This window comes from Lissotriton vulgaris, chromosome 5 (genome assembly GCF_964263255.1).
Source record: "Lissotriton vulgaris chromosome 5, aLisVul1.2, whole genome shotgun sequence".
In the NCBI taxonomy this organism is placed as follows: domain Eukaryota; kingdom Metazoa; phylum Chordata; class Amphibia; order Caudata; family Salamandridae; genus Lissotriton; species Lissotriton vulgaris.
Genome location: NC_141693.1, coordinates 1,178,199,240 through 1,178,211,949, shown reverse-complemented (window position 1 = coordinate 1,178,211,949; position 12,710 = coordinate 1,178,199,240). Strand labels below are relative to the sequence as shown.

Genomic DNA, 12,710 nt, shown 5'->3' with positions numbered 1-12,710 from the left:
ATTTATTTACCAGTACAATTCAATGGTCAAATTCCAAGTTATTACTACAGCGTAAGTAAGCTAATGACATATTCATTACAGCCTAATATTTTGCATATTACAGTTACTTTAGAGTTGGAAATTACTGTGCTAATAAAAGGCCCAGTCAGTATGATTTGATCCCACTGTATGGATTTACCTTCCTTGTAGCCCTTATGTTTTGGTAAGTGCTTTTATTTTTAACCTTAACAAAAGCTAAGCAGCTGTGCAAAAAAATAATCAAAAGACATCTAGAATGGTATAAATCATGTATGCAGGTCTGCAAAGAATTATATATTTTTATTGCCATTTGATTTATTTCATGGGAATTACATCTGGACCCAGGCAAAACCTTTCCTCTTGTGACTTATGGCCACTTTCCACACTCAACAATGGTAATAAGCACCTTCTTGCAATTTGGCCTGTTTATTTAATAGTGGTTTCTAAAGTGTTATGCATGCCAAGCATGACCCTTTAGCAGGAATGTGGGGTGGGGCACATTTGCAAAGATGGATTGGAGCATCAGTAAAGCTGAATGAAATTGATAGGTAGTTGGCTTCTGATAAGACTAGCAAATGCTTTGTAAGCCTTAGCATCTGATCCGCAAAGTGGCAACCTCTGGTTCCTGTCTTCAGACTTGTCTAACTGTAAACCAAAACAGTTGTAATGCTGGATGGTCCTCTCTGTGGCTATGATTACAGACAGTTTAAAGGACGGAAAAGCTATGTGACCCTAGTCTTGCAGAAAATTCTAAGATGGAGTGGATCAGCACAAACTCTGGTAAGATCTCAACAGATCTGCCGTTGAAGCTCTCTATTGTCATGATTTGCGTTTAGGAATGTACACCGTTCTAGTGGGCTGTGTATTGTCACTTTGAGTGAATTTGACGTGCAATTCTATAGTTTGGCTTTGAAGCCTCAGCAGTCTGTGTGTACTACAAAGACCTTTGCTGAGTCTTATTCTGGGCAAGGATAACCCAGAATTTTGTTTCTTCCGACGTGCCACATCTTTAGGTCTCGCCGGAGACTGTGTATATGCTGTTGCTTGCAAAATTCTTTTTGTTTAAATCTTTTTTTTTTTATTAGCATTTTGCACATTTTTAAAGTAGACAATCCGAGCAAAGCCCGTACATCATGAATAAATGCTTGCCATTAACACAGAAACGAGTTCTCTACAGGAGAGGGTGTAGCAGACGAATTGTATAACAAGGACTACAGGAAGTCCAATGACTGCGCCTATCTAGAGGCGCTTCAGGGTGTTGCTTGCAAAATCCTTTGAAGAATTTTTGACTACAGGAGTCCCCCTGAGACCATTAGGTCATTAAACCCTTGATGTTATGGTGGATATTAATAAACAAAGAAGTAGTCTATAGGTAAGACTTACTCTTACCTTATTGCACGTACCAAGGGGTAGCATAGATAGTAGGCATCCAGTTTGCCTGATGAAGGTCCGAAACCATGCGGAAACATGTTGGCACACAAACAACCAGAGGATGATTGAGACCTAGATTCTCATCAAGTATTTTTTTTAACCCTGCCTTGTGTCCCCTCTCAATAAAGGAAATTCCTTTGGGTTTATACTGAGACTGCTTTAACTATATCCTGGATCCTAACACATATCCAATACTATTTATTATGAACTCCTTCGCTGTGAGGTGAAGGTCACTGTATCGTCGTATGCAGGTAGGATAAATATCTCTCCAGTATCAACAGGATTGCTCCCATGAGATTCATGTACCTTGAAAATAATCATAGGGTGGATGCTACTATCATATCTGTTTATGTTGCCAATTTAGTTTAGTAGTAGCAGAGGTGCAATTTTGACTGTTACATAACAGTAGATTAATGAAAACCTTAGATTGTGGCTTCTAGGCATTTTGACAAGAAAAGTTGTGTATTTGAGGTTTTTACAAGAAATTTAGATTCCACTTTTCTGGTACATGGTGTATGTCTATGGACCAGTCCTAGGCTTGACTTGTGACCTCAGTCTATTTAAACATGGAGATCTTCTGATTCCAGAGATGTACAGTGTGTAATGTCCATTTTCTTATATTATGTATATACATTCTTATATTATGTATATACATTCCGTATGGAGCACACATCAAAAAATGAAATGTCTTTTGGAGCCGGAGTAATTGTTATTAACCCCTTAAGCGCTGCCGTCGGCCAACGGTCGTCGCGTGCACTACCTTGGTATTGCTGCGCACGTCCGTTGGCCGACGTGGCCCAACCCGTTATTCGAATGTTCAGCACTGGGCGCTGAACGTTGGACGCTCTAAATGGGTTAAAACCTAATGGAATAGTTCTGCTTTTATTTACTTCTGAAGGGAAGTAAATAAGCAAGTACTGAGCAAGTCATGCTGCTTTTTAAACCTCTTACTTGCAAGTTTTAAACCTCTCGAAGGCACTCCATTTTCACCTCCCCAATGTCATAGACTGGGGTAGGCGTGTAGATCTGTAATGCTCGAAGAACTTCCTAGCCCCTGGTTGTGCCCACGTGTACATAAGGCGTCTCAGTCCAGTGACTAGCCTGTTTAGAAGGCATACACTATTTTAGGCATAACATGAACTGAGCTATACTTAGTATTGAACGTGATACTCTTGAGATTGCTTAGCTGTTTAAGTTGCTAATTTATTCACACCGATGGAACATAATCACTTTATTTCACAAAAGAGAAACACTTGGCACAAATAAAATGCAAATGTTATTGACTTGTGTTTGTGATTGATACCATGGCACTCTTTATTACCATTGCAGGAGTGGAAAGTATGTGTACAAACCGCTGATGAACCGAACATGTTGTCCGCAGTACACTATAAGGTAAGGGGTGCTTTGTGTGCATGGGTGTATTGTCCTTGGGAAGCTTGCCTGGGCAGTATCTCGGCTGCATATGAAGCTTGTACTGTTGCCGATTGTGTACCATTTAACTTGAATGGGTTATACATGCATATATGAGAAAATTCTTGAACTTTTCTTCTTCTCTGATGTAGATCTTAAATTATTATATTTACTCTAACAATTATAAAGGTGAATAGATGTGCTTCGGTGCTCACATTTTGTGGCAGAAGTGGTATGAGTAAAACTGTTGTCTGTCAATAAGTAGAAGTGACACCAGCAAAAGGCAGATAAAAAAGTGATAAAGGAAAGCCATATATGCTTAGAGGAAGGAAACCCCAGGCAATCAAACATCTGACTAACCTACCGTAGGCAGGGCTAGGCACTCAGCTGCTCAGGGCCAGGCTAACCTTGCGGGTGATCGTGCGGTTTACAAATACACATAACCTAACTTCCCAGATACTCCTTGTTTGAATTCATTGGTAGTAGTAATAAAGCAAATGTGAAGTTATCATGAAGAGGGTGTTGAGGTCCTGAAAAAAAAAGCAGAATGAAATATGGGTGACATTCCTTTGCGAAAAATACTCCATGGAAACACTTTTGCATCCATAGTGCTACTTTAGAAGCACCGATGTGTATAGAATCTCATTTATTAAGGGAAGAGTTTTCCTCTATCAACTAAAGTTTGGTAGGGTTACAGATCAGTTTGAATCCTTCCTGAGGGAGCTGAGGAGGGTATATAGAGAATCACTGCTAAACTATTTATTGGATTTTGGAGAGCAATTTTATGCAGCTGGAGAAAAAAAAAGTTTATAGTGTGTGTTGGGATGAAAAGTCCCTCGCATAGTGACAAACGTTTAACACTGCTCTAAATGCCCTAACTGCAATGATGCTTGGACCCCTGGTGGGGATTTTTGTTGTCATGGGCTAAAACGAATCATGCGTGTGCACCAAGACAAAGTGATGTCTCCAGGATTGCTGTCTTGTTGGACCAGGCGGGGTGCCCAAGCGATGCCTTCATAGTAGCGAAAGGCTACTGCCTTTGTCAACAATTAAGTAGAAGGCTTTTTATTTATGTCATTGGAGTGAGGCCTACAAACTCACCCATGTAAAGGTCTACTGCTGTGTGTTTAACTCACTCTTGGTCTACATCAAATTAGTGTATGTTGCTGTGCAGTGCAGGTGTGTTGTATGGATGTGCTGGGTGTACAGGTGCCTGTGAATGGTACAATACATAAAATATTCTAGATTCTGATTTCGGAGACCCAGGGCTGACTGGACGAGCATGAGGAGATAGAGGAATGCCCTCAGGCAGATTTGTGGATTGCTGCATACTTGTGAGCTGAGTGGGACACACACACACACTACAGGAAGAAGAGAGAGACACCACCGTACACTTCAGAGGTTGCCCTTTGGTTAAGGGAGAGGTCACTGGTAAGGGGTCTGAACACAACGCAGGTAGGAGATGTGGCTGATAAGAGGATCATATAGAGTAGGTTGGGGCCCTGGGGTAACCTTTTCATGCACATATCACTGTGGCTGACATCCAGGTCTGAATGTATAGTCACTCCCATGGCCTGTGTTTTGGATTTGCTTCTGATGTGACATACTGCTTTCTGGAGAAGGTCAGGTCAAAGGAGTGGTCACTACAAAAGAAAGCAGACCCTAAACAAAAACTTCAAAGACTCAGACCCTATATCACATTTGGTGTCTAGAATGGTTTATAAGAAGGGGAGCTATAGGCTCCCAAATTTGTCAACTGTCCAGCAGCCAGTCGGGCTGTGCGTGGAGAAGCTCTGCAGGATTTCTGAGTTTGAGGAGACTGCTGCCCAACCGATCGGATTGTCGCCCGTTTGTGGGTTTTTAGTTTGCAACCTGTGTGCTAGAGGGAACTGGTATGAAGTTAGGTGGTCAATATCACTGCCATGCTGAGACCCTATATCACATTTGGTGTCTAGAATGGTTTATAAGAAGGGGAGCTCTAGGCTCCCAAGTTTGTCAACTGTCAAGCAGCCAGTCGGGCTGTGCGTGGAGAAGCTCTGCAAGATTTCTGAGTTTGAGGAGACTGCTGGCCAACCGATCGTATTGTCGCCCGTGTGTAGGTTTTAGTTTGCAACTCGTGCGCCAGAGGGAACTGGTATGAAGTTAGGTGGTCAATATCACTGCCATTCTGATTGAGCTATAGCCGGTGCGGAAGGAAGCCTGCAGACCTGTTTACCAGGTGGGGATGCCATTAATATTACTGCCATGCTGACCAGGCCATTGGCCATGCATGGATTAAGGACTTTGACACTGTATACCAGGTGAGGCCACCGTAAATAACAGGGACCATTGCCTAGTTCAAGATGTTGCCACGAGGAGATGACCTGTGAGACCTGAGGCCCGGAACCAAAGCAACCTACCCTTCACCTATCGGACAGTTCAGAGGAACTAAATTGTCACTGAAGGAAGTGCTGTGGACGCCCAGGCACTGTCCCTGCAAAGCGATGAGTGCTACTTACCACCTGTAGCTGCTGCAGCTCCCTGCTGAGACACTGGTCCCGCTAACCTTGCCGGAGCAGGTAAGGCTGATTGCAGATCTGGAAGGCCCCAGAGGTAACTTGTTCTGCTACATAGTGCTTCAGGCGCTTGGACACTTTAGACGTTGCTGAGAGTTGGGATGGGACTCCGGAGAGACTGACTACTAGTGGGGGCCTAACCTGAATGTCACCTTTAGTGAATGGGAAATAACCACTACCGCTAGAGAAAGGGAAGTGGGTATCTGGGACCTGCCTATTGAACACTAGAGCCTTGACCTTAAGGTGTATGTGCATTGTTTATGCATGTCATATTTACTTTATGTACGTATATAAATACTCCATTTGTCATAAAGAAAGTATTTGACTTGACAATCATTTATTGATGCTCTTGAACGTATTTTGTGTAGTGAGCCTGTGTTCACCTCCTACCATCCCCCCTCCCTATGGAATTCTTGAACTGCTCGGCCTGTGCTATCACTGAGAGTCACGTGCTGAAGGGTTACTTCACCCATTTGCTCAGGACCCTTAGATGGTCGGGCTCTGGTACATCGGGAGGAAAAGGCTGAACCCTCACGGTTGGACCCTACAACTCCTGCTTGCCTTGCAGCTCTCAGAAAGGACCTTCACAAAAGAGGAAGCATAGGGAAAATTGGAAATTGGAGTTCTGAAAACCAAACCTCGTGGCGGATAAATTAATGGAATTGTATGAAATTAAGAGGTGGAACATCTTGAAGAATTATGATCAGAGAATCCAAGGCAGCATATTTGGACTGATGGAAAATCAGGCCCTGCATTTCTGATGTAATTCTTTGGTTGTGTAACTTCGGTCATCTAGTTTACTCCGTCCAAAAGTAATTAAGATGGCATTGTGACCCCTCTTTAATAATTTGGTTGAGCCTTTGCCTGGACAAAGACCGCATTTGTTGGAGCATCCCTGCCCTGTTTTTAAGTGAGGGGGTAATAACTGGTATAAATCTCCACTGGTAAAATATTAGAATTTCTAGTAGTGCAATCAGCAGTTTCTTTCCTGCAGGGTGTGATTATAGAGGAAGCTTAGACTAAATGTTGAGGTAAGGTGCTGAAGAATCCCACAAAAATATTACGATATGAGAGATGAATCACATGCAACTACGCATGTGTCAAAAAGCCCACCCTGAAATATAATACCAGCTAGGTCACTTATAAGTCCGAGGAGGTAAAACAGATGGCGTAAACATGGGATAATGTGGTCATGATTTTACATCATGCATTGTCTTGGCTGAAATCAACATGAGACCGAAATGTCTAAATACATCTGACACTCCACGTCTGCCTAGAAATTGTGCACCAAGTAGAATGAATCAACATCAGCTTCATTACTTTTGATAAGTTTGAGCAATGTCAAAAAGCAGAGGATCAGAGAAGTACAACAACTCACATGAATCAGGTAACACTCACAGCATCACACAGTCCCTCTCGACATGCACACTGTACATCCAAGACGCAGAGCCCATCAAAAATCGAGAAATGCATAAATTATTTTAATTGTCAAATCATCGTCTTATGAAGAAAACAAACATGTTTGCTTAATGCCAGAGCTACATTTAAAACTTCCTTCTGAGAACTAAAGTTCATTCACCTGAGATCTTTCTTCACAATACACATAAATAAGTTGCTAATTCATAGCAAGGTGGTGGTCTGGCAAATTGAGTGCATACATCATTGACGACCAAATTGTTGTTTTTGCCTAAAATCTCACCGCATTTGTATAAAAACGAATGACTCAACATGAACAACTGTATGTTTTGTTTGTTTACTGAATGCCAGGTGGCACCTCAGGAGAGGTTACTTGTTATATATAAATTTCGCTGCAATTAATACATTGAGATACTTTTGTTAGAAAACAAAGTGGCCCACTATTTCAATGCTGTTTATAATTTCTGTAGGCAAATTTAGAATTATCGATTCTAGACATTATTTCAGAAAAGGCTGAAGAATTACTGTGACACAGTGAGGTGCTGACTTTGGTAAGTTGTATGTATATTATTAGATTGAACATGGGTCCGTGGCTCACAGAGCACTACCCTGGCTCCCAGTTCCCAACTGCATCTCCTTTATGGTAGCATGCTTTGCTTTCAAATTCCTTAAACATCAGAAAACTCCGAACCTTTCCTCCAGATAACAAAATGATCTCCAAGTAGCAATCTACAAAGTAAAGAGAGGTCAGTATTAGTAGTTTCTAGATTGTGTCTTAGTATCTGAGGTGGCTGAGCATTCATTTGTTTTCCATATAGGCGCACTCGGTATGAAATGCCTCAACATAAGGCTCTCAACTGCTGTTGCTGCCTTCAAGGCAAAAGTTGCAGATGAACTTGTTTGATTAAGCAGGACTTATTATTAAACCATTGCCAAGAGACTTTACATGCTCTTCGTTGTTGGAGATGTAGTTTTGAGTGTTGTGTGCAGTTCTGGAAGTTACATCTCTAACACGATGTAGCTGGATTGGAGACAGCTCACAATGGAATTTGCAGGAAGGGGCTAGTTCCCTATCATAAGTCTTATGCATTAGTATTTATTTAACCACTGCACTTGTTAAACAGACTTTGTAAATTTGTCGCATTTTACAGTGCATAGCACCATAGTGGCGTGGTAACAAAATAAATTACTTAAGAGAAGTGTTAAATGTGGTGATACAAGTTCCATTACATCAGTGAGAGTGACCCTTGAAAGCTGTTTCTTTTGCCCAAATCTCACCTGGATTTTGGAAGTGCGTGGATTCCCTGCTGTTCCTTGTGGAGAACGGACCCTCAGCGCCTCCCGACCGACACCTCGCCGGACCCGCTTCGCGGGTCCCGCAGCGTGCCATCTGCTGCCGGTGACTGCTGGTCGGTGGAGAAGAGCGCGGGGAGAGGCGAGTTGACCAGCGGGGCTGCGAGCACAGGCAGGGACTCCAGCATCCAGGAGCCCCTGCGCGCCCAAACCTGCAACACCTGGGCTGCTCTCCCCGCTGGCCACGCCCCCCGCCAACTGAGTGAAAAACGGGCTTCACTCTCGCCCCTGTGGGACCCTTGAAAGCTGTTTCTTTTGCCCAAATCTCACCTGGATTTTGGAAGTGCGTGGATTCCCTGCTGTTCCTTGTGGAGAACGGACCCTCAGCGCCTCCCGACCGACACCTCGCCGGACCCGCTTCGCGGGTCCCGCAGCGTGCCATCTGCTGCCGGTGACTGCTGGTCGGTGGAGAAGAGCGCGGGGAGAGGCGAGTTGACCAGCGGGGCTGCGAGCACAGGCAGGGACTCCAGCATCCAGGAGCCCCTGCGCGCCCAAACCTGCAACACCTGGGCTGCTCTCCCCGCTGGCCACGCCCCCCGCCAACTGAGTGAAAAACGGGCTTCACTCTCGCCCCTGTGGGACCCTTGAAAGCTGTTTCTTTTGCCCAAATCTCACCTGGATTTTGGAAGTGCGTGGATTCCCTGCTGTTCCTTGTGGAGAACGGACCCTCAGCGCCTCCCGACCGACACCTCGCCGGACCCGCTTCGCGGGTCCCGCAGCGTGCCATCTGCTGCCGGTGACTGCTGGTCGGTGGAGAAGAGCGCGGGGAGAGGCGAGTTGACCAGCGGGGCTGCGAGCACAGGCAGGGACTCCAGCATCCAGGAGCCCCTGCGCGCCCAAACCTGCAACACCTGGGCTGCTCTCCCCGCTGGCCACGCCCCCGCCAACTGAGTGAAAAACGGGCTTCACTCTCGCCCCTGTGGGACCCTTGAAAGCTGTTTCTTTTGCCCAAATCTCACCTGGATTTTGGAAGTGCGTGGATTCCCTGCTGTTCCTTGTGGAGAACGGACCCTCAGCGCCTCCCGACCGACACCTCGCCGGACCCGCTTCGCGGGTCCCGCAGCGTGCCATCTGCTGCCGGTGACTGCTGGTCGGTGGAGAAGAGCGCGGGGAGAGGCGAGTTGACCAGCGGGGCTGCGAGCACAGGCAGGGACTCCAGCATCCAGGAGCCCCTGCGCGCCCAAACCTGCAACACCTGGGCTGCTCTCCCCGCTGGCCACGCCCCCCGCCAACTGAGTGAAAAACGGGCTTCACTCTCGCCCCTGTGGGACCCTTGAAAGCTGTTTCTTTTGCCCAAATCTCACCTGGATTTTGGAAGTGCGTGGATTCCCTGCTGTTCCTTGTGGAGAACGGACCCTCAGCGCCTCCCGACCGACACCTCGCCGGACCCGCTTCGCGGGTCCCGCAGCGTGCCATCTGCTGCCGGTGACTGCTGGTCGGTGGAGAAGAGCGCGGGGAGAGGCGAGTTGACCAGCGGGGCTGCGAGCACAGGCAGGGACTCCAGCATCCAGGAGCCCCTGCGCGCCCAAACCTGCAACACCTGGGCTGCTCTCCCCGCTGGCCACGCCCCCCGCCAACTGAGTGAAAAACGGGCTTCACTCTCGCCCCTGTGGGACCCTTGAAAGCTGTTTCTTTTGCCCAAATCTCACCTGGATTTTGGAAGTGCGTGGATTCCCTGCTGTTCCTTGTGGAGAACGGACCCTCAGCGCCTCCCGACCGACACCTCGCCGGACCCGCTTCGCGGGTCCCGCAGCGTGCCATCTGCTGCCGGTGACTGCTGGTCGGTGGAGAAGAGCGCGGGGAGAGGCGAGTTGACCAGCGGGGCTGCGAGCACAGGCAGGGACTCCAGCATCCAGGAGCCCCTGCGCGCCCAAACCTGCAACACCTGGGCTGCTCTCCCCGCTGGCCACGCCCCCCGCCAACTGAGTGAAAAACGGGCTTCACTCTCGCCCCTGTGGGACCCTTGAAAGCTGTTTCTTTTGCCCAAATCTCACCTGGATTTTGGAAGTGCGTGGATTCCCTGCTGTTCCTTGTGGAGAACGGACCCTCAGCGCCTCCCGACCGACACCTCGCCGGACCCGCTTCGCGGGTCCCGCAGCGTGCCATCTGCTGCCGGTGACTGCTGGTCGGTGGAGAAGAGCGCGGGGAGAGGCGAGTTGACCAGCGGGGCTGCGAGCACAGGCAGGGACTCCAGCATCCAGGAGCCCCTGCGCGCCCAAACCTGCAACACCTGGGCTGCTCTCCCCGCTGGCCACGCCCCCGCCAACTGAGTGAAAAACGGGCTTCACTCTCGCCCCTGTGGGACCCTTGAAAGCTGTTTCTTTTGCCCAAATCTCACCTGGATTTTGGAAGTGCGTGGATTCCCTGCTGTTCCTTGTGGAGAACGGACCCTCAGCGCCTCCCGACCGACACCTCGCCGGACCCGCTTCGCGGGTCCCGCAGCGTGCCATCTGCTGCCGGTGACTGCTGGTCGGTGGAGAAGAGCGCGGGGAGAGGCGAGTTGACCAGCGGGGCTGCGAGCACAGGCAGGGACTCCAGCATCCAGGAGCCCCTGCGCGCCCAAACCTGCAACACCTGGGCTGCTCTCCCCGCTGGCCACGCCCCCGCCTATCAAATCCTATCAGTTGTAGACACAAAAGGAGGGAGTCGTACCCGCTACGCGGGAGCGAGCGGGAGCGCGCCGGGAGAAGCCCGGGACAAGGGCGGGACCGTCTGTGGCCGTCCGGGGCCGGAGGAGGCCGGGCTGGGCCACATCCCTTGGTTTCGTGAAGCGGACGACAAGCCACCAGGACAATGGCTTCAGGTACTCGATCCTGTAAGACAAAGAAATCTGCTGGAGACGTTGTGCTAGGTACTATGGACCAGTTCATTACCCGTGCAGTTTCCATAGTTGAGAAGGAGATAATCTTGGCAGAGCGAAGGTTATCACGGGATTCTTTGAGTATGTCTAACAAGCGCTCCTCTCTGGGCGCCATTGCCCTAGCTGATAGCCCTGGTCAAATTCCCCCAACTCCTCTGTTGATAATTGAGTCGCCTACTATTGACGAGAGAGTGAGTCGCATTAGGGCTAGCTTAGAAAGGGTAACCACTACAGCACCAAGTATTGTGCTTGACCCAACACACTCCTCTTCTTCTCTTCCTAGTATCTCATCACCTGGAGGCCAGATCCCAGATTATAATTCCGAAATACTTGATGCCTCGAGTCCCCCTGTGCTTGTTAGTGAAGCTATGAATTCCCCACTAACTGCAGGCCATTCCAACATTAACACTCCTAGAGTAGCAGCCCCACAAACTGCACCTGTAGGGAAGCCAGCCCTAGGCATAATCTCCCAAAAAAAGAGAAAGCGCCCCGCTAGTCCCCGCAGGGGTGGCTCTCTAAAACCCCACAGCAAAGTTAGTAGGAACGTTATATCAAAAGGGGGCATTACCCCGAACCAGGTTCCTCACTTAAAACCCCAAACACCTCATACCGGAGATTCCGCCTTTGAGGGCAATCCTGGTCAAATGGCCCCTATAGATGCTAGCATTTTCCCCCAAGTCGAGAGCATTATTAAGTCTGTGGTGATGCCTCTTGTAGATAAGCTTGATGGCCTCACACGCAAACTAGCCTCACTTGAGCAGACAATGCTGGACAACTTTTATGCAGTGAAATCGTTAGTCAAATTTCACGCTAAATCCTATGCTGAAGAAAACAGTGGCCTAAGGAGTGGTGCTGTTCCACTAGTTCTCCCTATTTCTACAGCCCTCCCTGAGCCCTTATCTTCTCAAAAAAAGCCCGCCGTGGTTAAGGCTCCTCAATCCCAACAAACCAAAACAGGTACCATTCCCCCTCCATCTACTCCTACTCCTGAGTCTAGTGTGGTCTGTCCATTGAATAAACCCAGTACCCAGGCACCCAAGGTACTTAAGGTTAAATTTGCGGCCAATCCAAAGCCTATTGTCCCTAACACCAAGGTAACCGGAGATACAGTGACCGGAAGTAAGGGTGTCACAACCCCATCTCCTCCCACTCCTGTTACACAAGCTGTGCCCAAATCTCCAGCAATAACCACAGTAAAATCCCCGGCCAAGGACAGGGTAAAACGGCGTACGCCAAATGCTAGCCTTCCCCCTGGCTGCAAGCCTTATGTGGTTATTCTAACAGGGGTACCCGAGCTTGAAGAGGGTTCTTGTGAGTCTTACTCTGAACTCAAACACAAGACGCTCTCCTGGCTAAAAGCTAATAGACCCCTCCCAGGGCACATTGACGGTAGAATAGCCCTCGTCCGACGCGTGGGTTGGATTGGTAATAGACGCAAGGCTATTACCGGGGACTGTGTGCTGATCAATTTCAATGACCCTAGAGCAGCCGGCATGATTTGTAGCCAACAGTCGCATCATAATTTCTGCGACATACAAACTAGGGACTTGGGGTATTTTTATCATCCGCCCCCATTAATGGGGCTTAATAAAATTTCCCAAGATGGGGGTAGAGGCGTATGGTTCCCTCATTATCCAACTTTGGATCCTAGAGCAAGGGTATGGACT

General features: G+C 48.0%; 1 protein-coding gene across 5 annotated transcripts in view; it reads left to right on the top strand.

Annotated features, from left to right (window-relative positions):
• Positions 1 to 12,710, top strand: part of ATE1 (arginyltransferase 1) — a 513,860-nt gene that overhangs the window by 44,673 nt on the left and 456,477 nt on the right. For all 5 annotated transcript variants that reach the window (XM_086922952.1, XM_086922953.1, XM_086922950.1 and 2 more), the window contains exon 3: positions 2,779 to 2,841. In XM_086922952.1, coding sequence (XP_086779078.1) covers positions 2,779 to 2,841 — 63 coding nt within the window. The remainder of the gene's footprint in view (positions 1 to 2,778; positions 2,842 to 12,710) is intronic.